Source organism: Anopheles arabiensis, chromosome 3, assembly GCF_016920715.1.
Source record: "Anopheles arabiensis isolate DONGOLA chromosome 3, AaraD3, whole genome shotgun sequence".
NCBI lineage: Eukaryota > Metazoa > Arthropoda > Insecta > Diptera > Culicidae > Anopheles > Anopheles arabiensis.
The window spans coordinates 66,325,517-66,346,638 of NC_053518.1; the positions used below are offsets into that span (position 1 = coordinate 66,325,517).

The 21,122-nt window shown below is 42.9% G+C and overlaps 2 protein-coding genes across 2 annotated transcripts in view; one reads left to right on the forward strand and one right to left on the reverse strand.

The window, feature by feature from the left end:
- The window catches only part of LOC120902326 (RYamide receptor-like), a 36,817-nt gene that overhangs the window by 2,574 nt on the left and 13,121 nt on the right, over nt 1-21,122 (reverse strand). The window contains exons 2-5 of the mRNA XM_040311002.1: nt 1,082-1,171; nt 645-996; nt 444-565; nt 130-362 (exon numbers count right to left, since the gene is read on the reverse strand). Of these exons, the coding sequence (XP_040166936.1) occupies nt 130-362; nt 444-565; nt 645-996; nt 1,082-1,166 (792 nt within the window). The 5' untranslated portion in view covers nt 1,167-1,171. The remainder of the gene's footprint in view (nt 1-129; nt 363-443; nt 566-644; nt 997-1,081; nt 1,172-21,122) is intronic.
- On the forward strand, nt 11,055-14,272 carry LOC120902327 (proton-associated sugar transporter A-like). The gene is made up of 5 exons (XM_040311004.1): nt 11,055-11,352; nt 11,454-12,357; nt 12,437-12,742; nt 12,812-12,907; nt 12,983-14,272. The coding sequence occupies exons 1-5, from the start codon at nt 11,237-11,239 to the stop codon at nt 13,112-13,114; spliced, it is 1,554 nt and encodes a 517-aa protein (XP_040166938.1). The 5' UTR covers nt 11,055-11,236; the 3' UTR covers nt 13,115-14,272.

Here is a 21,122-nt window from a genome sequence, read left to right on the forward strand (position 1 = left end):
GAAAGACAAGAAAGAAGGAGCAAAAATGAAGGAGAGTTATGCTAAACCACTACAAACGATAAGATGCGATAATGGTGAATAATATCCTCTCGAGCTGTATTGAAGGCGAGCAAGCGCCGCTGCACTCACCTTCTTCTTGTTCTTCAGCATCGTAATGTCGCGCGAGTCCTGCGCATTGCCGGGCGTCTTGGAGCCCCACAGCCGCAGGGCCATCTGAATGTAAACGAAGCTGATGACAAACAGCGGCACAAAGTACTGCACCAGCACGAGCACGTACCGGTAGAGCTGAATTTCCCCATGCTCAAAGTTGACCACCTTACAGAACGGGACGGTAATGTTTGTGTACGTTTCGTTCATGCCGCCTGGTTGGGGGACAGAAGAGACAGAAAGAAAGTGGGCTCAAGCAAACGGTCTTCGGGGAAGGCGACGTTGGGTAGACCTACCGAGCGCAATGTAGGACACTGGGCGTACTCGCAGCGCAAACAGGATCGGTGCGGCCAGCGCAAAGGACAGCATCCAGATGGTGCTGATGACAAACTTGGAGATGTTTTTCGACGTCCGAGCTCTGGCGAAGAGGGCAAGCCAACAGGTAATAATCTCAAAAAATAGCAACAAGGGAAGAGAACAAGGTTCGGGATGGTTACCTGAGCGGATTAATGATGGCCCGGTGCCGATCCACCGCGATGGCCGTCAGCGTGAAGACCGACACGTTCACGCTGATCAGCTGCACGAACGGGCAGAACGGGCACATAAACTCGGGCAGATTCCAGCGCTGGAGCAGGGCCGCCTGGAACTGGAACGGTATGGCGAACACGCCAATGGTGACGTCGGCCAGCGCCAAATTGGCGATGAACATGTTCGTGATCGTCTGCATCTGCTTGGTGGTGAGGACGATCCAGATGACGAGCGAGTTGCCTATCACCGCCAGTATGCTGATGGTGCCGTAAAACAGGGACAGCAGCACCAGCAGGCCAATCGGGACTTTGTACAGATTTTCTGTGGTACAGAAATGAGAAGGTGAGAGTTAGTGGGAGAAGTGTATCAACATGATGACGGGGTAGGACCTCGTTACATGACTCACCATCCTCCAACACAATCCGTACGTCCGACTGATTAAGGGTGTAGTTGTAAGCGGTGTGATATGCAGTAACGTCCGTTGCCTGCATGATTGCTGCAATGAAGAGGTAATGATGATGATGGTTAAGGACACGTTTGAACTATCGCCGGGGATGTATACGTTTGATGCATCAGTCTCTCCTGTTGACCAAGTGGACTAACTTTCGCACTAAAATAAAGTATGCGGTTAGCATGATGATGGCACAACATGAAACTGTCGAGGCGTAAGATGAAGAGTCTCCCGAGGTAATTTGTTTAACCTTGCGTATGGTTGTTTTGATACGTTTACGGGGTTTTGGTAGTAGGTTGGACTAACCAAACCCTCAAAACTGATGTAGCTCATCAGCAAGTCCTCCGCGTTGGAGTAAATTGTAGTTAATGTGATAGTCTTGCTGAAAGAGTAAAATTGTAACTGCCGATGATTGCAGAATCATGGTCTTTACGTCACTCATGAATGATAGATAAATAGCTAAATTACGTCTCCACGAAGATGACAGTCAGTAATGCATATCATCGAGACATTCAACGCGAAATCATTACCAAGCGTCGATGCATTATGATTGGACGAAGAGATGAGGTTTTTTAGATATAATAGAGACTCCCAGCAAACGTAAAGATGAATTTCCGTCTAAATTTTTTTTTTATCTTTTCCTTCTATCCGACTAACAACCCTTCGTATAAAGCCTTGCGACAGTGAACCAAATGTCGTTGGTTAGCTTTCATTTATTTCTTTGCAATATTTGTTTCATACATCATCTTTAACTTTCGAAGCATGTTTTGTGAAACATTTTTTTTCAAGTAATATTTTAACGTTTGAGAAATTGCTGAAGCAAATAACAGGGGTTTCACATAATTTTGGGATTATTTTCAAGTTTTTTTTATTTTAGAATTATTTTTTTGATTTCACAACAGTGGAAACAAAGCGTGAGGATTGATAAAAATATAGGGCAAGTCATGAGAATCACGAGATTTTCACCAACGAAAACAATGAACATATCCGTAGTAGTTTGATGCGCATTGATAATCATGATTTTTTTCTGGCTGTGAACAATGGTACTGTTTCAGTCATCAACACTCATGACTGAAACGAAGGTCAAATCAGCTCACGTACACAACTACAGGATCAATCACATGCTTGGTGACATTTTGATTAGCACCCAACTCTTGGTCACTGACTTGACTGACTGACGACATTTTGTTTCAGAGATGATCACGACATTCTTGGAATATACTTGGCGTGTGGCAAAAAATGAGCCACAACAAAATGAGCATACTTTCTCCTTCTGTCTGTTTTGATTATCTGTCGGGTCAAACAGAGTGAGAAAACATGTTCATTATGTTTCCTGGAACCACTCGCAAGCACCGTATATCTCCCGTGACCATCGCGATGATCACCGACTGAAAATGTCGCGACCAAGTGACTAACCAAGAGTTGGTTGCACACAATGTCACCAGGCATGTGATGGTCGCACCCTCATCGCCTTTGAGGCTGGCCTCTGATCATCTCAGTAGAGCTCGTGACGCTGATATGATTTTGTTTCAGCCGGAATGACTATGTCAGTGACATTTTGCAAAACTGATCACAGTAAATAAAAGTCATGACATGGTGACTGACCAAGCGATGGTCACAAAAATGTCATGGAGCATGTATTGGTCACATCAACCGTTTTGAGTATCACCTCTGACTATCACAATTTGATAGTTAAATTTTGTTTCAGTCAGATTTTGTACGACATTGACAGTGACATTTTGCAGCACTGGTAAGCAATTATGGTTATAACGAATAATATTTTCGCTCTAAGCAAGTCAATCTGCGTACTGAAACCACGGATATTTTTTTCAATTTCAAATATGATCATTTTAAAACATTTGCGCTGCATTAGTTCCGTGCTGGCTACATATCACCTTTTTAAAATTTACCATCATTTTATCTAAAATATGCATTTTTTCGGTTCGTCCATAATTTGTACAAGTAACCATCGGTGCACCAAATATCGCAGTATCCATGCTTTGTTTGCAACTGTCGTTTTTGTCGTAGTGCGTAGTTTACAAGTGAACAAATCGTTGTTATTCTCGTAATTTAAAGTGTAAGTATGAGTATTAAGCATGAGTTACTTGTAAAGTGTTATAACATTGAATCAATTTCATCAAAATAAAGTAGTATTGAATGACTTTGTTGCTAAAAAAGCGTTTTCTAAACGCCGCTTGTGTCGTCCTATTGCCAAATGTGCTCTTGTTCTTCCCTGATCGATAGCAAGGGCATGTTTTGGCCCGATAAAATTTTAGAAGGATTTACCCCATCAATTGTGTGATTAATTGAGCGTGACTATCAATACAAACAGTGGTAGGAAACGTAGATTTGAAACTATCAGTTTCGAGAGTTTACTTACTTGTTTTGGCGCAGTAAACTACTTACTTTAGCGCAGTAAACTTGAATTTACTTCATTTGAGTTAACACAATGTCACTAAATGAATTTTGATGCAAATGTCCACGAGTTTAGGCCTACAGCCACAATTGGTTAATTTAGGCCTACAGCCATGGCGAATTGCTTGGAACATTATGACCATAATTGGTACCTTTTATTGGTTGTTTTAGTGCTCTGGTTCTCTTAATAATGAAACTGCCTGCCGAACTATTGGCTGACAGCAAATCTGCCGAAAAATGTTGAACACGGCACATTTAGTTTGATATTTTGGAAAATATGCAAGGAAATGATGTGAAACTTCGTATATGAATAACAAATAAGTATATCTCTATTGCAAAAATATGTGTTGAAAAAAATGAAGACGCGTTTTTGCGTAATTACACGTTTTTAGTTACCCTGCCGAAAACAGGTACACTGCCGAATACTGGTACAGTTACCCTATTAACACTTTAGATTGCAAAAATAACAACGAGAAGCCCGATTTGTTCACTTGTAAAATACGCACTACCAAAGTCTATATAATACAGAGGTCGAGTCGTCCAGAACATTTGATCAAAAAGCGTGGGAAAGTTTTGACAGCTGGATGAAAAAGCTTCAATAGTTTCATCGTAGCATACATTGAGGTTTTAGTTGTTGTGCATGCAGTGGTCTGAAAGCATTTTCGGCCATTTTTACTTCGTTTTTTGTAATATTGTACATTAAAAAGTTGACGAATATCAAGAAAAGATAGAATTATAGTGAAATTATCAATTACAACAAGATCAGTGCCCGAAATTACGACGAAATCATGTGCAGCTCAAGAGGGTCAAAACTAAGGGGCCAGATTTCTGATTGTGGTCATTTTTAAGTGATGAATTACTGAAAAAACTACTCCATGCCACGTTCATGAGAAAGAAATGTATAGTTAAACTAAGTTTTGAGCACAAAATGCACAATTAGCCCTTAAAAGTGTATGGTTGTTTGGAATCGTTTGTGAACGCTTTTTCATCTAAATGTCAAAAATAAGCTTTCAAAATGGTGGACCAAAATCGAGCTATGCATCGACCTCTGTATTATATGGACTTTGACGCACTACAACCAAATCGACAGTTGTCAACAAAGCATCCATAGCATACTGCGATATTTGGTACACCGAAGGTTAGTTGTACCAATTATGTACGTACAGAAAAAAGGTATATTTTCGATTAAATTTTGGTAAATTTTGATAAGAAATCGTTGAATTACTAATATTTTGCACCAAAATGATGATTTTGAGATATACTATAATTATGGTTAGGTGCTAGAAAATCGCTAATATCCTACAGTGCTGCTCTTAGCAAAATGGTAAGAGATACCAAAAATCTTAGCAACACATTTTAAAAGGGTGATATTTAACAAAGGGAAGTGAGCAGCACAGAACTAATGAAGCACAAATGTGTTAAAATGATCATATTTGAAATGAAAAATCCTTCCATGGTTTTAGAAAACAGATAGACTGTTTTAGAGCGAAAATAGCGTTCGTTATAGCCATAATTGGTGCTATAGCTACATTTGGTACACTTACCCTATTTTGCGGAATTATTTGTTGTTTTTGTTTAATTAAACGATTTATGTGTTTGTTTTGTTATTAAAACGGTTACAAACATAATGAAACTTATTTTTATTTCATAATAATTCACTCCCAATGAATAGATTATGTTGTTAAAGTAAATATATTTGTAGAACAATTAAAAAAAAACAACTGACGTTTTAGCTTCAAACTCATCAAACATCGTAAATGTACAGAATTAACATGCTATGTGTAGTTTTGGAAGATTCCTTTTTTTTTATTTTAAGCGATCAATTAGAGTGCTTGGTGCCCAAATAGCAATTTCTGAAAGAAAAAGATTTCGAAAAATTAACAAAATCATTATGCCAACGGAAAGACAAAACGCAAGTTCTGACCGCGCGGCTACATGAGGTGAAATATACAGCGAAATGAACTATTTGACAGGTGAAATATCTGACAGGTCCAGCTAAAGGGTTGGGGGAGACACAACATCCGCTTTCGAAATTCTATTGAAAATAATATCTTCTTAAGCAGAACATTCCCTAATTTGAAGAAATTATGAACTGTTGACTCAAAATTGACGAAGTACTTGATATTGAAGTTATTTAATGGATTTAAATACGATTTTGTGGACGTTATTTGTTTACATTGCACATCAGTTGGTTGCTGTGATGCTTTATCCGTCAGATATTTTGCCTGTCAAATAGTTCATTTCGCTGTATATTTCACCTCATGTGGCCTCGCGGTGATACTTTTTTGCCATAATGTTTTGGGCAAAAGTATCAGATCGAACCCCTCTTTACGAGTGAACTAGACTGCGGGCGAGCTTATAGGTCTGATTTAAGATACCATAATAAAAGGGTATTTCTATGGATATTGACAGGAAGGGTGTTTTTAGCGTAGGTTAATGCTGTTCACAGTCAATGCTTGCTCAAAAATGTTGATAATTTTAATTACATAAATTTCAACGTAACATTTACTATTCTGCCATGAATAAACCAACCAAATATAACCATATGTCTATAACCATATGACGACAATCTCCTACAAACGTCCTTTAGAAATACATTGACCCAATATCAAAAGAGTTTGACATCGTTGCCATAAAGCATCAATAGTTTCATAAAGAAATGTAGTTTGTAATTCAGTTTGTTATCAAGAGCAATACACAGACATATTTTTTTGTTTCATTATTTATCGTTTCAGTGAGGAGCATTTATTTTAAAGGTATTTAAAGATGTTAGAAAATGATAGGCAAAAACAGCTTGTTTTGCTTACGTCCATTAGTTCTCTGTTTTTCATGTTTCAGTAAAAAATAAATCTTGAAATTTATGAACCGACCAGCATGCAACAAAATGCAACAAAAAAGCACTTGAATCAAATCAATAATTTTTTTACGCGCGAAGCTTGATTACTTATTCTGCATCGTCTCATTTATACAGTGCAGCGTTCACATCGTCCTAAATATATTCAACGTCATTTGATTTCAATATTTCCGCTAAACAACAGTACACCGTTTTCAAGCATCTTCACTTGCCCGGAGGCACGGCCGTGACAAGTTGTCCAGTATCGTGTTGAGCAGCAACCCTAAGACGATATGAAGCGTCTCAGTTTCACGAACCAACAAATGGTTGCAAAGCAGCACTTAAGACCATGAATAGGATGTCTTCATTCCCATCATTGACGCCATTCCGCAGTGAAAAGCGCTCACAGAAACATACACACACACAAACATACAATCAATAGATGAACTTGAACGGTATTATTTTGCATCCCCTCCTACTTGAAACAGCTGCCCGCTTGCCAGTTGACATAGAGGAGGCCAACAAGCAACGGAAGCTTATTGTGTGCAAAATTATACTTGTAATGCGAAACTCGTGCCACCGGAGCAGAGTGGTAAAAGTGAGGGTTATGCTAGACTCATGGAACGGAAGCACGAGGGCACGGCCAGTACGACAGTTTGCCCATTTCTCAGGCAGATCATTTGCAGACGCTAGGCAGGCGCGATTGAGACGAATGGATGGGAAATGTAAACATTCACGAGCATCTACCCGCGCAAGCCATTCATTACCGAGCGCGACAAACGGGGGGAAATTACAAATTAGCTCCAGTGGAGAGTTGAGCAGCCTGACGCCAGAATGGGAAGAAACGAGCCACGTTCACCCGGTTCCATTCACAGTGCTGTGTGCGACGAGGTCTAAATTTAAAGCTTCTTGGAAGGAGCTCACTAAGAAAATACAAGAAAAACAATTTCCTCGAGCCTGTTGGCGCTTTTCATCTTCCTCATCGTCATCATCGTGTAACGTTGCTTGTTGTTGTGTGTTTTGGTGTATGTTTGGAATGCTCTCTTCAAACAACACGTGGCTCAAAAGTATGACTGAAGAGGAGGAAAATCAAACATTGCTGTAAATTTCACAACTTCCTGGTCAATATGTAACAGCAGTTGTAGAATTGTGTAGCATATCCCCATTCCATTCCTGTTTCCCTGAATTACTCAACTTCATGGCCTCAGTTTTGGACTTTAATGAGCAAGTTTTGGCAAGGAATTATGTAGTTTTTCTCATAGCATGTCAATCAATACAGTAAAGAGTGTACAAGGGAATTGGAAAGGGAAGATGCAATGATTGATTTGACCATTTATATTGCCCCTTTGGCTAAATGTAGCCAGATCATCACGATACCAGCAGTGTGCATCAATATTTACCTTTAATGCATCCAACGGCATTTAGTTTGGCTTGAAAGCTTGAATGGCTTGAAAGTCAATATAAATTAGAATCTAGGCTGAGAGAAATCGCAATAAAATTATTGAAACATTTTAAACCTAATTTCGGATAACTTATGACCTGCCAAACAACAAAATTTAATGCACAACTTTATATGGACAAATAGACTATCCTGATCGAATGTCTGACTACAAGCGTTTTTACAAACAAAGCTGGTACGGCAGTAACTCGAGAAGGTATATCGGACGCAATATTTTCAACACTGATTTTTTTCCAATAATATTTTCCCCTTTCTATCGAATCGTTGTATGGTTTTTTATCTAACTTGCCACATTCCGATCGCCAGAGCGATCTTGCGCACGTGTTTGTGGCATTGTTTGTTATGATTTAAATGCAACCGTGTCGATCGTTCAATCAACAAGCGGATGACTATGCTATGGTGCGATCGAGTGAACTGAATTATTTATTTTCTTGTCGCCACTGAGACTGATGACATAAATTTCTGGTTATTAAATGAAAAGAAAAAAAAAATACCGTAAATCAAAAACTGATACAAGTTGAAGGTCAGACAAAAACAGTTGAAAATAAAGTCAAAATCAAGGCATAATTTCTAAAATCTATGGGCAAGAGACAAAATTGTCAACTTGGAGGCAAAATTTAGTGATAACCGTGCCAGAGAAAATTAAGACTCCAAAGTAGTGATGGGTGAAGTTGACAATACTCAGGAATTGACTCCGATCCAACTTCGATCGATATTTCGGAATCAACTACAGAAGGTAGGTCCTCACAGCATTGTACGGAGTCGTTCAAAGTCATTCCGGAGTCGGCCGGAGTCGCTTGGAGTCGCTTGAAGTCGCTTGGAGTCGCTTGGAGTCGTTCGGTGTCGGAGTAGTTCGGTGTCGGAGTCGCCCGGAGTCGAAGTCGTCCGGAGTCATCCGAAGTCATCCGGAGTCGTCCGGAGTCATCCGGAGTCGACTGGAGTCAGTCTGCAAAACAAAGGCCTGAATACGAACGCTCAAAGTGAAAGAAAAAAACACAACGAAATGAAATACCTGATCACAAGTACATTGCACCGGACGGCTCCAGTTGACTTTGACCGACTCCTATCGACTCTGGATGATTCCGAATGAATCCGACTGCGTGCAACTTTGGATGACTCTGGACGACTCTGGATGACACCGGACGATTCCAAACGATTCTAGACAAATTCGAACGACTACGGAATGACTCCGAACGACTCCGAATCCGGAAGGAACTAATAGTTTCTATTTTGCCGGAGTCAGAATTAGATTGATAGTCGGAGTCGGATCAGAGTCGTGTGTGCGCTCCAGAGAGCACATTGCAGCACAAATTTAAATTCTCAGCTAGCGGTTATTAAAAATTAAAATGCACATTTGCTATGAATTTCCCTTCGTAAGTTTCCGGATGTTTCATATTATATGTGTTTTTTAACTGAGAATCACTCCAGTTAACGAATTTCCACTTAAAAAAAACTACAGTAAAACACATCCAGTTAGCGGTCACCTACGTACTAGTCCGACGGAGACGGCCTTTGAAACAAAAGCCTGTAAGCAAAGTGCACGCGCAAAATGAAAGACAAAAACATCCAACGAAATAAAATGCCTGATCATAAGCACATTGCACCAGGCGGCACCAGTTGACACTGACTGACTCCAATTCCGGTTGACTCCGATCCACTCTCGACGACTGCGAATGATTCCGACTCCGAACGGCTCCGAACGATTTCGGACGACTCCGGACGGCATCGGACGATTCCGACTCCGGGCGTAGTTATTGGTTCCCATTTTTCCGGAGTCCGAATCGGACTAACGATAGTCGGAGTCATGGGTGCGCTCCAAAGAGCACATCACTAGTCCAAAGAACCATATCGCTCCAAATCAATGAACCATGTACAAGTACAGCACTGAATAATTTGAACATCTACATCAACACCGAGGCATATTTTCTTAGATATTTTCTGGACATTTGTGCCAAATAGCTTTTTTGAATTGATAACTTTAGTTTTTTTTAATTATCGAAACTACCGACGAAGTGTTGAAAATGAATCTTCTTACTCATTTCTAAGTCCATTATTTTGTGACAAGTTGATATTCAATTCGCTAATAAAGGGTTCAAAGTTACATAGTTGAAGACTTCGATTTGGGAAATGTCTTTTATGTCAACTTAAATGACCAAATCTCCAAAAATATTTAAATAGCCTGTGCTCCATTCGAGAAAAGTCACAGTTTTAATGAATAATAATTGAAAAATTGACTGAATTTTAGATGTTGCCAATCGTCATGCACCACTGTATGAAGACGACGCGCACTTTAATGCGATCCATGTGCCCTCATGGGGCATTTCGCTCAGACAAGCGTTGCAGGGAACGTGTTAAGTAAGCTACTAAATTCTGTAGCACATATTAACCATGATAAGTTTTGTTATAAATCAAAATAAAATATTGATCATATTGTGTCATACAAAATTGTTCAACTTATATCCTAAACAACTAAACCTGATAAAGATAAACGATTCACCGCAGAAGTGCAATTTTCATACGTTTGGATCAAAATCGTAAAATAACAAGCAACAGTGTAGTGTTGGGTTAGCAAGATCGCTGCCAACCCCAAAACTGCCACTAAATCCTACTCCCCTCCCCACCCATCAACTGCACCCGCCGTCGATTAGCCGATAACGTCGATTAGCACGGAACGATACGATACTCAACTAGCCCTAGCGCTACTGGACAGATGATGATAATCAAAAGCACGCAATGGTACGGGGAGGGCCTAATGGGCGAACCCACCCCGCCACAATCGGTAAAGAATTGGCGCCATCCCAACCCACCTCCATCAGCCGCTTCTCATCTACCAAAAAACAATCAACGGAACACGCTCGTGTTGAAGCAATTTTCAAGGCCCGCTCCCGCATGGCCGCGGAGTTGACATCGGGCGGCAAACTTGCAAACATTTCTCTCGACTCATTGCCCCAAAAATTCCATTGCCTGAGACGTACGTTGGTTCTTGGGTGGTTGCGTTCGTTTCTTTTTTTATCTACTTCCCGTCCCATTCGTCTCTTTGTTTAACGCAACCACCCCGCACGTTTTCGTCATATACACGCGGACGCACTTTTGGGGTGTGCGGATATGCGCTGACGCTCACTTTTATCGCGCTCACAATCGTTCTCTTTCTCTCTCGCGTTCTCTGTTATAGTATCTCTCTCCCTCTCTCTGTGGTCTCTTCTCTTCGATATCGCTCCGACTTGAGATCCAGAATTATTGCGCATGCCTCATCGGTTCGGGTCGGTCGCGTCCAAAACGCAGCGGTTGCGCGAATGCTTTTCTGTCACACAGTAGCGGACAGCAGTAGTAGGCGCTGCTGTGGTGTTAGATAAGCGAGACACGAACGGTGCGTTGACAGTGTCGGTGTGCAGACATATAGGCGATGGACGCGGAACAGGGCAAGCACCAGACGGAGGAGGAGGTGCTGCAGGGCATGCTGAGCCATCGGTTCAACTACGCCAAAGCGCATCGGTCCAGCACGTACCATCACACGTTCCGGTAAGTAGGGTTAACAAAGCGACTCCTCCACCTTTAGTGACGCACTGTGCCCTGTACTGTACTGTCCACGTGTGTGTTTGTGTGTATTGGTTTAATTTTAGCACGAAAACACGTTGGGAGCTTGTGCGGCTGTCCCTGCTCATCGTCGGTATCGAGTGTACGTACGCGACGGAGACGGCCTTTGTCGCCCCGATCCTGCTCGCGATCGGGCTGCCCCACACGCTGATGACGATGATGTGGGCCATGCCACCGATCGTGGGTGTGCTGTTCGTGCCGGTCGTTGCCTCCGTCAGCGATCGGCTCCGGTCGAGCTGGGGCCGACGCCGGCCCGTCCTACTGCTCCTGGGCATTGCGATGCTGCTCGGCATGATGCTGCTCCCGCACGGTCGCGCAATCGGTGAGGCGATCGGGCTGCGCAGCGTGGCCTGGGTCGCCACCATCACAACGCTCGGCCTCACCACGACCGACTTCTCGGCGGAAGCGTCCAACGGTCTGTGCCGGACGTACGCGATGGAGGTGTGCACGATACGCGACCAGGCGCGCGTCCTCAGCACGATGATGCTGATCGGTGGGTTGGGCGGCATGCTCGGCTATCTGTTCGGGGCGATTGATTGGATCTCGCTCCCGATCGGCCAGTACTTCGAGAGCAACGAGGCGGCCGTCTTCACCGCCAACTGGATCGTGCTCCTGATCGGGCTGGTCAGCACGCTGACCAGCTTCGCCGAGATCCCGCTGCCCGTGCAGGAGCAGGACGCGATGCTGCGCCCCGTCACACACTCGATGCTGCAGAACGAGGTGAAGCGGATGCGCGGGGACGAGTACGCCACCCAGACGCAACTGTCGGAGAGCATTGGCTTCCGGCAGTTTGTGCGCAACACCGTCCAGATGCCACGCTCGATGAAGATCCTCTGCCTGACGCAGTTCCTGTCCCACATGGGCTACCTGCCGTACTGTCTGTACTTTACCGACTTTGTCGGCGCGGAAGTGTTCGGTGGGGATGTACAGGTAAGCCTCTTCACTTTCACAAATTGCCATCACAAAATTTTAATAAAAAATGGTATTTGGAATATGCGCTTTATTTTAGGCCCCGGAACACTCGCCCGCCTTTGTGCTGTACGAGGAAGGGCTACGGTTCGCCTGCTGGGGCATGGCACTGTTTGCCGGCTGCGCCTCGCTCTACTCGCTGGTGATTGAGCGGTTGATTGATCGGGTCGGGGCACGGCCCGTCTACGTCGGTGGCTTGATGGCGCACTGCGTCGGCATGGTGGCAATGGGGCTGCTGCGCCACCGGGCCATTGTGATGCTGTGCTGCTCGCTCACCGGCATCATGTACACCACCATCTACTCCATTCCGTTTCTGCTGATCTCGCACTACCACTCCAAGAACTCGGTAAGAGGATAGTCCACATTGCGCGCTAGCGGGCGCTCTAAATTGCATATTATTTCCCTTCCAAACCAGTTCCACATGAAGGACGGCAAGTGTGTGGAAAGTACGGAGCCGCGCGGGTTCGGCGCGGACGTGTCGATGATGAGCAGTGTCCTGTGTCTCGCGCAGGTGATTTCATTAGGATCTTTACACCAATTTACGGTACACTGATGCCTGTTGTGCGTTGGCTTTGCCTTTTTGCAGCTAATCGTGTCGCTGGTGATGGGCGTGCTAATCGATGCAGCTGGCACGACGACCGTCATCACGTACGTCGCTGGTGGCTGCACCCTGCTCGCGGCCCTGTCCGCGATGGCCGTCCTCTACATGGGCCTGTGATGCTGTTCAATTCCACCAGAGCGAGCGAGCGAGCGAGCGGCACACAAACGGTCTCGATTCTAATTGATTTTGCTTACACTGCTCGGTGGCCGACTTCAATCGTGAATCTTCATTCCCGTTTCTAGCGCACACACACACAGAGCTCCAATATGTGTGTGCTTTGTGCATGGATAGCATTTTAATTGATTGCACGCTCTGGGGCAGGCTAATAAAATTCGTTTCCACAAGCGAAAGGGATCGAGCTGGCAGCTGCTGATGGAAATGTGACATCAATTACGGGATAAAGTTAACGCTGGGAAAGGCCTTCCGCCAATGATGTACAATGATTGATCGCGCGCGCGGCGGTGGATTCTGGGCCGTAATTAAATGATAAAACTTTGTCACATTCTTGGGGCGATGAGGCGCGCTAGGGCACTTGTGCGATGCGAAATGGATGGTTGAGTGAAACTGTGTGCGGGAAGTGGTTGGGATGATGTGCTGTGCACGTGCTTTGTGGTTTTGCGGAGTGTGTGTATGTTTCTTAGAGCGCAGAACATATTTGTGATAGAAGAATGTATTGTTTTTTGTTGTATTTTTTTTTTCGTTTTGTTTTGTAGCTACGATGAGAAGGAGTGCAAAATACACATTCTTGTACTTGTAGAATTGTGGTCGTGTGAGGGATAGAAAGTGATTTTGGTATAGTGTATTATAGTGAAGCTGAATACTTAAAGGGCGTGCCTAACTTATAGAGTTTTCAAGGGTTGAAATAGATTTTTGGAGAAAAAAAAGTTGTTTCGAAATGAAATTAATTGCTTCTTCAATACAGTTACAGGGTTTTGGCGAGTCAAGTTTCAATGTTCAAAACATTTTTTTTACAAATTTTGTATTTGCATCACAATAATGTTTCAATTCTTTCACATGATTTTCAGCAATTCACAAGCTGGATTGAGTTTGACAGTTCTTTGTGTGGATGATGTGTTGAAAATCATATGTAAGAACTGAAATTTGCATAACAAACCAAACACAAGAAATGATTTCGATTTGATGAAATGAGGTTCCAAGTTTTAGGCCGCTGCCAGACGCAACGAAAATCCACCGAAACGAAAAACGCTCCTATAAAAATAAGTCCTATAGAAATAAAAATCATCCAAGCACCCATAGTTGGTTAGCAAAACCGTTCTATAGTGAGTAACTTTTTCGTACAGGAAGATCCTATAGTCAGCAAACGTTACCTATGAGCATAACGTGAGCGTAACGTGAGCGTCACCTTCGTTTTGTATAGGGAGATAACAGGAATACTTGAGTTTAATATGTGTTAAATTGATGTTTGGCACTGCAGAAACATGCTAACAGCAATTAGTGATGGGCAAAATGGTTCCGGAGCCGGCTCCGCACCAACGGCTCCGCTCCAACGGCTCCGGAGCCGGTTTTAATACAAAGGACCAAAAGAACTTTTTCAATGAAGTTTCAATCGAGGAAATCCGTAAATAGCGGTCATATTTTAAAAAAATTATCAAAAAAATATCGATTAGTTTTGATTATTGTTAAGAATGACGAGACTAACGAATGCTACACAACGTCATGCATGTCAATACTGCAATCGTATTGTGTTAGCTTCCACACGTGCGAGAATATATATTAATTTTTTAGTACGCTATCATACAATGATGTCTCTATTGAACCGTTAGTGCGGAGCCGTTGGTCCGGAGCCGTTGTTTCGTCGCCGGATCCGGGACGATGGGCCCGATGCCGGCTCCGCAGCCATTGATTAACGGAGCCGTGAGTATAGAGCCGTTAGTCCGGAGCCGGCTACGGAGCCGTTGGTGCGGAGCCGGCTCCGGAGCCGTTGGTGCGCTCCGAAACGCCCATCACTAACAGCAATTTCGTTGGGATTTCGTCGACGGATGGACCGATATCGGTCGACCGAAAATAGGAGCGTTACAATGCGTTATATTTCATCAGTATTTTTTTTCGTTACGGTGGTTTTTTGGTGTGTTTAGCAGCAGCCGGTGACTCGACCCAGTAGCGGGTTTACAGTGTCGGGGGCCCCAAGCAGTAAGAATTGTTGAGGCCCTCTGTACATAATTACCGTCTTGAAAAATGTAACATTTCAACTTATATTTTGTTGCTGCCGGGGGGGGGGGGGTTGTCTAGCGCGGGGTCCCAACGTCCATCTCCCACGGGGCCCTCCTTGCTAATACAGTGCCATATTCTATCAACTGTTATGGATAATGGACTAAAGATTCCAGGGCCCCTCGCAATTGCTTACTTTGCTTACCGTTAACACTTTAAGCGCCGTGTCATATAAATTCGCATGACGGTTTTGCTCACCGTTCAGCTTTGCATCTGACGCTCAGTGATTCTCTTGAGAACGAATGAGGTAGGAAAGAGAGAACGAGAACGACATGTGCTACGCTGCTTATCGCAATGAGTCAAAAGAGTGATAACAATACTGTGATGATGTGATGAGTGATAACGAGAAACTGTCGCTCTCATCGCTCTCTTGCCATGCGCTACGTGCTCACTCAAAAACTGTGACGTCAGGCTGGCGGTCAAAGTGTTAAATACGCCACTGACTCGACCTCTATGTATTATATAGATTTTAAATGTAATAAATGACTCTAGTATTTATTGAATTTCATCCTTTTTTGTAAACAAACTATAAAATTACACGGTTTTGAACTGTTTATGTGATGTCATGCTCAATCGTTTCATCGCTTCGAGGTCTTAGTTGTGGTGCAATGCAGACGTCCGTTTCTTCTTTGGATCAACAACCGTTTTCGGTCAAGACCTGCCTGTACCACTAATTGTGGCTTCGCTTTCAGTTACTTTATTGAATCCCCCTATAGCAGGATAGTCAGTCCTACGTATTGTGGCACGGTCCATTTGGGGCTTGAACCCTTGACGGCAATGTTGTTAAGTCGTACGAGTTGACGGCTGTAGTACAAGACTGGTTAGAGGCTAGAGGTCCGTTTATTTTACTTAAAAAAGATAAGAGGTTTCAAGAAAAAATGTAAATATATTGCAGGTATAGATTATTATCAATTGTTTGTAAACACTGTTTTATCTAACTGTCAAAACCATGCTTTGAAAATGGTGGGCCAAGATCGACCTATGCATCGACCTCTATATTACATAGACTTTTGGGCAGAACGAAGGGTTGGGAGAGATACAACATCCACTTTCGATAATTTATCAAAACAATTCAGCCGTACCGGCGAACTCGTTCGTTCCTGGGAGCGTTTGCCGCGACGCTCATTTTCACTCTTTTTATAGCCCTCTAGATCAAAATAAATAAATAAAAATGAATACTCCCACCAATTAGTAGACATAATGAACTGTTGATCAAAAATGAACGAAATACTTAATATTGAAATTATTTCATTGAGATGTTGAAGAGGATTTTTGCCATTTCGTACACTTTTTTTACACATAAGCTGGTTGCTGTGTTGCGTTACCAGACAAACATTTCACCTATCAAATAGTTCATTTCGCTGTATATTACACCCTGTTTGGTCGTACACATTCACATTTCGTTGTCGTCAAAATCCATACCACATACTCCACGCGACGAGCTGGTTGAGTTATTGCTAGAGATATTTATTCATTAGTGCATTACAAGAAGAACAACCTTAATTAGATCACTTTTTTCTTTAGTCTACTGTGACTGTAACTTTCGCCTTAACGAAGGTTCTAGCGAAACAAAAGCGCTCCTTTATGGGGTTCACTTAGCGGTAAGGGTTGCCGGAGATTTTCAAACTTATTTGTGGTTTCGTTCCGAGTACCTTCGTTCATTTGCACAACAAGAGAGTACATTTCTACGGTATGAACCGATCATGCTTAACAGCGTGGCTTCAACAACTTGTCTAACCGGTTCTATTATATTGCTTAAATGTTCTGCTTTTCAATGTTCGATTCCTCGAACTATTTTAATTATTTTACTATCACTATTGCCAACGAACGAATTTGTTGTAAAACCGAGGACATTTGCATTCCTGCGGAGGATGAATGTGGAGCACAAACTACGGTCTCATTTTAATTAATACTGTATTTTATTACAAAACTGATTCTCCAGATTCTCGGAAGCACCAACCATAAAACCATCCTGTTGACATATTTTCCACAAAACAACTCACCCCTTTTGGCTTGCATGTTCCCTTCAGTAATATAAATATTTCCTTTCTTCGAAGAACTGCTCGTTATTCTTCTCAAACAAGACTCGTGCGCTTATCATTAACATTTTTTTGAGTCCAATTCATAGCAGAAATTATCCCTTCTCTGGTATGCGTAATAAATACTTTTATTGGCAAGGAACAGTAGCTGTGTCTTGTTACTGTGACGGATAGACAGTTAGGAATGGTGCACATTGTATGCCAACAATGTTGATCATAGCAAATTAAATAAAAAATAATGCAGAAAAGTATGCGAATCAAGCAATCAAGCAACAGCCAGGAATGCATTAACGACAACGATGTTATCGGTCCAGCACGACCCATATTTGGTTCATTGTGCTTGTGTGACCAACGCACCCCCCCCCCCCCCCTACCATTATTTTGCCCCTGCCTGAAGGGAAATTGTTTATTGAAGGATTTATTTTCATTTCAAGTTTGTTGCTTCAATTCAACAAGCAGCGGGCGGAATTTTCATGCTTGAAGTAACTACTGCACCCAACTCTGTGCTCTCTGTATGTGCGGTGAATATTTAATGTAAAACAAATGTACTCTCCCTCTCTCGCGACAGCGTGTGATGAGAAAAGTAACCCGGCCAATTTCGAAATTAATTTTTCACTTTCGTTTTGCTCGGGATTCGGTAACGACTCAAACACAAAATTTTTGGTACAAAAAACCCCATGATCTGCCAACTGTCTGGCAAACAAATGTGACACAGCAAACAAAGTTTGTTCAGCTGGAAGTTGCCGTTTGGTATGAGTGAAAGATGAATGATGCAGAATCGGCAGCGAACGTATACCATACCGTGAAACTCAGCCTTAGACATCCCGCCCCCCCTCCTTTGCATGATGGGATGAAATTGATTTTGGTACAAAACCGGTACGGTACGTGACGGAAAGTGCTTTTCTGCTTAGTTTTCTTATTTTTCGTCCATTTAGATGGGTTTTACCATTGCTATGCTTTGTTACGTGCAGATAAACTTCGTAGTCCGTACGGGCCGAATGGTAACGGGGAGTTGCGTTACACAACTGGGAGCAGATATTTTGCAGAGAGGCGAATTTAAATATAACCCACCACCCCTCCCCACGGGTGCAATTGAATTTCCACGCCAGGAAGTTGAATCGACATTCAATGTTCCCGTCACAGCATGCTGCTTTCCGGCTGGGTGGTGGAATTACATCCAAAAATCCTTTTTGTGTGTCGCGCAAAACAGCACGCAAACGCGTGGCGTGCGCGGTGAATAATTAGGCGCCTCCATCGGGTGCGCACCGAGCAGGATGAGTGAAACGGAGCAGTATGAGTGTAAGAACGTACTGTAAATGATGCTACCATATTTTATGAATATTTTATGAGAACAGTAAAGTTTCACTTTTGTTTTGTGTATCATTAACACTTGCTTTGTTGAGTGTTTTACTGAAATATGGCTCATAAATGTAAATAATATGCAGCATGCTGCAAACAAAACAAAAACCAATACTATTAAAGGGCTTTTGTTGAAAGTCTTACTTGAAAACGGAAACAATGTACCCGTAATTCGTGTATATTAGCAAAAACTAAATAAATAAATAAATAAATAAAAATGTGTAAACATTTTCTTCGTTTTGCGTATACATTGTAGTTGCATACTTTTAGGCGTTTTCTCTTCAACAGGCAGTTCTATCAACCTTAGCGCTTACGAATGAAGCGCATTGTCCTCCAATAACCGGTATGGGGTTTCAATACAAGTACATTTCTTTTGTGAAGCAATCCCACAGAGACCTAACCTTACTCATACTTACTTACTTACTTATCCGGCGCTACAACCGCTTTGCGGTCTTGGCCTGCCTCAGGAGTGTCCGAAACCGCTCACGGTCTCGCGCCTTCGTCTGCCAGTCCGTTATCCCGGCCTTAATGGCGGACGCCTCCACGCGACCTTACTCATACAGCGTTACATTATTGATGAGCGTGATAAGTACGAGCCACTCACTCAGCTAGGTATAAACCACTGTAATTTTGCATGCACTGTGACAAAGATGACAAACAAAACTTTAAAGGCTTCTCTTCAAATACAAGGATACAAGGTTTCAAATTGCAACAATTAATATTCGGTTTATCCAGGGTTCCCGATGTTTTTTTTTTGCTTGTATTTCAAATATTGTTGAATGCTTTCCAAAATTTCTGAAATTCGTCTCCCCAGTTATTGAGCGTTTCACACAATGTTAACACAAAAAATATGCCAATAAATTGGGCAATTTACAAAAAGGTAGTGTCATGAAAAAATCATCAAAAACCCTGTAAGCAGCTTCTCAATTAACAAATGTCTCCTATAAATAGCAAGCCAATACACACTGCGGGCATTACTAATAGAATAAATAATTGGCGCAGAACACTATGTCACACGACTTAATCACTTCCTCACACACACACACTCCAAACACAGTCCACCCGGAGAGCAGCATAGCGCAATACCAGTGCGCACTAAAATACGCTCCCCCCAGCTGCCGCTTATCCCAACAATCAACCGCCAACAGTCAGTGCGCGCGAGCGGAAAACACACATTGTACAAAGCAATTGTAAAACGCTCTTTGCAAATTGTGGTGACCCCTTTTTGTGGCCGTCGGAGAGACTGTGGGGAAGCAGTGCTATTGATACACAGACAGGCGGAAGCAGGGAGCCTTCTTCTGCCCTTCGAACGTAGGGAGGTAGCGATTGTTTGACAAATGCACTGCTGACCGTGCATAAAATTCCCTTTTATGTGCTAATAAAAAAACGGAAAATGCTCCATTTGATACAGCTCGGGTCGATGTCGATCTCGTTAGCGGATGCAGTTGTGTTCGAGCAAAAAGTGGTGCCATAATTTTACAAAATGTATTTTAATGCAGGCTTACGCAAAATGTTGCAAAAGTATGAATTTAAATCAAATGTAAAAAACAAGGTACTTTGGTTTGCATAAAAGCATAAAAACGATTTTACCGTAATCCAACAGAAGCAGTAAACGAAAGCATAATAATGTTATAAATCTTTATGTCAAAAATCATCCCAAAAAAAGTCACCCTCCTGCATGCAAAGAAGATAAGCATCCGCAAACAACACAGGGGGCTGCTGTAATCTGCTTTGCAAATTTAAACATCGCTTTTAAAAAGCCATCCGAAACACCGAAACCCGCTCAGCCTTTTGCGTCAACCCAAAGCGGTCCGATCTGTGGTCCAGGAACCGGCTGGTTGTACTACCATCACCGCTGTTTATCAGGCTGCCGACCTCCGTAATTGGTCTAATTAAATTGCCAGTGCAAACGAGACGTGCAAACAGAGACACCCCACACATACACACACACACACACACACACACACACCCGGCAAGGCATAGTCGAACCACCAAACCGCCAGCGCGTTTTATTCATGGCGCGTTCGATATTGGCGCGCGAACTGTTTAGCGCAATGATGACGCCAGCCAGTGGCGCAAAGGGCGGGCGTGAGGAACAGGGTGGGGGAAGGTGCTACTACTGCCGCGCGTGATACTAATCCCTTTGTTTACGTGTTGGGCGTTCGGGTTTGTGTGTGGTCTAGGCGCAAGAGAAGAGAATGGGCGGACATTAATACTTCTTTTAACAGCCAACCTACTTGGCAGCCTTAGCCTTTGCTTGCTGAAGATTAATTTGGTACCGCAAACGAAACGCAAGGTGTTGGCTTTTGTTTTGCCATTTCCTTTTTTTCCTAACGAAGCACAACTTCATTTTGTTGTATTCAATGGACACTCGTTCGCCCGGGTGTGGCTATGTATAGCCGCTCCGAGCGAACTCCATTTCCGGTAGTGATTGTATTTATAAATTTTCGATTAGAAACGAAAAAGTTGCACTGTTTATCTAACCCTCTATATACGTC

Coding starts and splice junctions, on each gene's coding strand:
- LOC120902327 (XM_040311004.1), top strand. CDS start 11,237: ATGGACGCGGAACAGGGCAAGCACCAGACGGAGGAGGAGGTGCTGCAG. Junction 11,353..11,453: donor ACGTACCATCACACGTTCCG/GTAAGTAGGGTT, acceptor GTTTAATTTTAG/CACGAAAACACGTTGGGAGC. Junction 12,743..12,811: donor ACTACCACTCCAAGAACTCG/GTAAGAGGATAG, acceptor CTTCCAAACCAG/TTCCACATGAAGGACGGCAA.